The sequence below is a fragment of the Nannospalax galili genome, unplaced genomic scaffold, assembly GCF_000622305.1.
Source record: "Nannospalax galili isolate Female #2095 unplaced genomic scaffold, S.galili_v1.0 scaffold1569, whole genome shotgun sequence".
NCBI classification, from domain to species: Eukaryota; Metazoa; Chordata; class Mammalia; order Rodentia; family Spalacidae; genus Nannospalax; species Nannospalax galili.
Window position 1 is genome coordinate 917,752 of NW_008360051.1, and position 4,974 is coordinate 922,725.

Consider the following 4,974-nt stretch of genomic DNA (forward strand, 5'->3'; position numbering starts at 1 on the left):
TTGGTAAGACAGAGCTGTCTGAAGCTGTTGTTCTGTGAAACTGTGCTCAGCAGGGAAATCCCTGGCCCAGGAGGTGCTGGGCGGGTTCTTGGTGCCAGCACCCCCATTCTCCTCCTCACCCAGCATGTTTCTAGCAGCTCAGCAGATAGAAGCACTTGCCACTCAAGTCTGATGACCTGAGTCTGAGCTTCAGAACCCAAAGTGGACAGAGAACTGACTGCTGAAAATTGTCCTCTGACCTCCATATGTAGGCTGTGGCATGAACAGCCCCCTGTCACACAGATCATACACACACAGTGATAATATTTCTTAAAAAATTAAAAGCGGCTCAATTTAGAATTAGTAAGTGGGGTTGGGGGCAGGAGGTCAGGTAACAAGCCTACTTACCTTAGCTACCGGTGCACAATGTTATACCTACCACCCATGCCCTGAATTCTGAAGTAACTTACCAACTTGGGGATATTCATAGCCATATTAAATGTCAATTTTATCCTGCCATTTTTAGACTCACTCTTTTTTCACATTAGAAAGACTAGTAGTCACACATTAAAACATAGATTTCAACAGTAAATATGTTCCAGACAGATCCAAGGAACTGGTTTTTGAGACAGGGTCTCCCTGTAGCCCCAGCTGGCTTGGAACTTGCTATAGGGACCAGCCTGGCCTCTATCTCACAGAGATCTGCTGCCTCTGCCTCTTGAGTGTTGTGACTCAAGTGACTAAAGGCATGTACCACCATGACCAGTAGAACTCATTTTCTTTATACTCAGTAAATTCATTAAGAAAACAAATCATTTATAAACCAAGCTATAATTTCACAGCACTGCCCCCTCCCCAGGGGCACACATGCATTTCTTCTTGTCTGATCCCAGGGAAACTGTAAGCATTTTCCTATTTCCTTAGCAACCATGCTGTCACTAGGCTGGCCTGACAACACTTGGTTTAAGAAAAAAAAAACCACCACAAACCAGAAAATTTTTGGAATTTTCATTTCTGAGAAGCTTTCTCTCCTGTGCTTTTACATTTTAGAAATTTTGCAATAAAGAAACCTATACAATCCTTATTTGCCAGCAGAATCATGTCTTCTCTTCTGGAGTCTCTGAGAGACTCGGTGTCCATGTCCTGTAACAGCACAGCAGATGGGTCAAACCGCTGCAGCTGTTTCAGCTGCTCTGGCGAGAGGCCAGCTCCTACCATTCCTTCTCCTCCAATCCGTGGTTCCTGATGGGAAAATGAGTAAAAATGGCTGAATATCCTAAAACTGTAAGTTGGCCTGGTAAAAAAAAAAAAGTTAAAAGACAAAGGGAGTTGAGTGTGTGACATCTTCCAGAAGTAAGAGTTAATACTTTTACTTCTGTGGGATGTACATGCTATGTTCTGGGGAGTGTGGGAGTTGTAATATATGACCACCTGATGAAAGAATACGTATCAACCCACATGCTCATCAACTACAAGGACACTGCATGACGTCTAGCACACTTCAGCTATGATGCCTTAACCCAACTCCCCTTTCCTTACATAAGAAATAGATAAAATACTCAGTTCTTAAATGAGGACAGTGATATCAGGCGTGGCATACTGTGGACACTCAATAAGTGCAACTTTATCAATAAAGCAAAAGAACACTTTCATCATTTTCTAAAAGTGAAAGAAGTCCCTTAAGAACCGAAAATGCCTTTCCTAGGACTGGTGGGATCACTCAGTGGGTAGGGCTCCTGACGGACCCCCATGGTAGGAGAGAACTGACTCCCACAAGTTGTCCAACCTCCCCATGTGTGTTAGAAAAATAAAAGGCCTTTAACCACACCCACTCTATGATAAAAGTTTTGTTTTAAGTGCACTAGAAGAACGCACATTAGAAGAGGATACATCAACTAAGGATGTACCATCTAGTTTAAAGGACTACACAGTCATAAGGAACTTAGTGATTGAAGATTACTGGTGCCAAAGATCCATAAGCTAATAAGCTAGCATTTCATAGACAAGTGTTCATATGTTAATGTAGGCAGGTTTTCAGAAGAAACTATGTTAAGAAAACCTAATTATCCATGGAAGTGATGGAATGTATGTGTTTACTTCTTTATACCACTTCCCTGTAGTCCAAAGTCTTCATCTACAATGCAGTTATCTTGAATTTTGAGTCCAGGAACCATTTCCAGGTTGTCCTCATCACTGTATTCTGATTACCTACTTGAATTCTGTATAGGAACCAAAGCGGCCGGATGTTTAATGCCTCTGAATGGGAGTATCATCATTATTGATTTGATTATCTCAAAGCTGAATCAAATTGTCTTAATAAAAGTTATAACAGAATAAGACTAGTGCTTTTTGAAACAAATTACAAAGGAGATTTACAAATATCATATATGTCATGTAAAGACTACAGAGAGGCACTTTTTGTCCCCTTGGCAGTCTTTGGTATCTCACAGCCCACGGCTGTGAAAGTATGTTTGCGACCTGATGTGGCAGAAAGGAAAAAAATGCTCCACTTTTCCCAAATCAGAAAACATGTAGGACTGGAAAGGAAACAAAAAGCCATTTTAAGAGGTACACTGTTAGCAACAGTAAGCAGAATAAACGACTGCAAAAGTATCCTCAAGCTCTGACCCACTTTACACAGTGGCAGAGTACAGAGAGGAGGAAAAACTTTGTCACCAGGATGTGCAAATCCCTGTGCTCAGGCTAAAGTGGATTTGAATACAGAAATATTCTTGTGAAGACAGTGTGCCCCATCATCTTCACTTGTGTTTTCATAACACCCTGTATGTGCCACTGCACTCCATGTTCTGAGAGTTACCAGATTACATAGGGAAATGGAAATGGTCTCACCTGGGCTTGGAGCTGAAGGCACGGGAAGGCTGTGAGGGCCCAGGCAACTTGTTCTTCATTTTCGGCCAGAGTTACCGTGCATGTGCTGTAAACCAGCACTCCCGCTGGCCTCAGGAGCTCAACTGCCTAAAGAAAGCCAGGATCAAACGGTGTACAAACTGTGCGCATGCTAAAACCACATAAACATCTGGATGGATGTCATAGAAAACACACCGTGACTTCCAACTATGTGAGAGCAATAAAATGCTGTCCTTTGTAGTAAGGATTCTGCACTGTACAGCCTTCACACTGGGAATGCTCACAGTCCACGTGGACTAAGCCTCTCACATACAATCTTCAGTTACTTCCCTAATCACCTTTATGCTAAATCTTACAAATCGACATTTCAGGCCAGGTTGCCTTTCCGAATCCCATAGTCCTGTATTCAGTTCCCTTGTCAGTACCTGGCTGTCATACCTAACGCATGGCATGGATATTCTTAATGAATCCTTTCCAGTCATGAGGGCAGGCTACTATTTCCAATACAGTGCCGCTACCAGATGGAGGTGTGTGCTCCCTTTCTCCAGTATTAAAATCAGTGTACGTAAAGTAACTTATGTGCAGGAGCCAGGGCTCAAATCAAGACAGGTCTGATGTGCACGTCCATGTCCTCAGTTGACCTCTGCCACGCCACATGGCATGCCTGCTCTCCCTTACACATGGTCAGCTGGCCCTCTGCACTGATGTCATGTATCTACTCTTAACAGCCTTATTGAATTCCCATTTTTACTATGACGTAAAAGGAATAACAACAGAAAGCAAAAAGCACATAAATAAATAAAGCAGTATCTTAATTTAGCCTCAGGTCACAGTGGACTTGGCTGGGAATCCTCTGTGCTGCTTGCTGTCTTAACTTGAAGGATGTGCGCTCTGAAGACTAGAAAACTAGCTACATGACCTATACCCAGCGTTTCCTCTGTGTATGAAAGGAGACAAAGAAATGAACAGAAATGCACTCAGAGACTTCAGACACTAACAATTAAGAGTACACTCATTGTTGCTGTATTATATGTATTATCACTGGAGTGCAGAGAAGAAATAATGAATTAATCTCCCATCAAAAGTTCTTTATACTGGGGCTCAGCAGATAAGAGTACTTGCTGCTCTTACAGAGGAACTGGGTTCAGTTTCCAGCACCCATGGCAGCTCACAACTGCCTGTAAATTCCGTTCCAGGGGTTCTAGCACCCTCTTGTGGCCTCTGCAGACCTCTGCATGTAGATGGCACAGATACAGACAAGCAGACACACACACACACACACACACACACACACACACACACACATACATTTAAAAAATTAAAAGTGCTTGATACTTTGAAATCAAATGAGTCAATCTGAAAAAACTGACAGAAACCTTCAAGAATTCTCTCTGTGCATCTTCTGAAATGTAGGAGATCCATCAAATGTGCAGCTCTTAATGCTCCTCCTGCAGTCTAGGCTGGGTGTTATCACTACCCATTTTAATAATGTGTTTGCCTCTATTAGACTTACTACTACTTTGAAAATCTTTTATGTGTATGAGTGTTTGCCTGCATGTATGCATGTGTACCATGTACATGCCTGCTGCCCTTGGAAGCTACAAAAGGGTGACGGAACTGGATTTATAGATAGTTAGCCACCATGTGGATGCTGGGAACTGGACCTGGATCCTCTGCAAGAGCAGCCAGCACTCTCTACTGCTGAGCCGTCTCTCCAGCCCCTAGACTTACTACTTTTTTGTTTGTTTGTTTTTCAGACAAGGTCTCTCTTGAGCCCCAGTTGGCCTGGAACTTGCATAGACCAGGTTGGCCTCAATCTCAGTGATCTGCCTGCCTCTGCCTCTCAAGTGCTGGGATTAAAGCTATGCACCACCACGCCCAGTTTTTAATCTGATAACTAAACCAGGAGCCATATAAAAAGTACTGTATTTATATTGAATTCTTTGTGTCAATTAGCAACTAGGCATGAACAACTCAGCCAGTTTTCTCTTTTTTTATTATATATATATTTTTTATTTTTTGAAGAAGCATTTCATTAAGCTTTAACATACTCAATAACAGTTTCCAGAGCAAAGATACATCTCTTTCAAAAGTGGCTATAAAATTTTTAGGTTCACTGTTGAATTA

At 42.2% G+C, this 4,974-nt stretch overlaps 1 protein-coding gene across 4 annotated transcripts in view; it reads right to left on the reverse strand.

Moving 5' to 3' along the window:
* Window positions 1–973: 973 nt before the first annotated feature.
* Window positions 974–4,974, reverse strand: part of Nsun6 (NOP2/Sun RNA methyltransferase 6) — a 47,892-nt gene continuing 43,891 nt past the window's right edge. For all 4 annotated transcript variants that reach the window (XM_008824124.3, XM_017795853.2, XM_017795852.2 and 1 more), the window contains 2 exons: window positions 2,830–2,955; window positions 974–1,221 (listed from right to left, as the gene is read on the reverse strand). In XM_008824124.3, coding sequence (XP_008822346.1) covers window positions 988–1,221; window positions 2,830–2,955 — 360 coding nt within the window. In that variant the 3' untranslated portion in view covers window positions 974–987. The remainder of the gene's footprint in view (window positions 1,222–2,829; window positions 2,956–4,974) is intronic.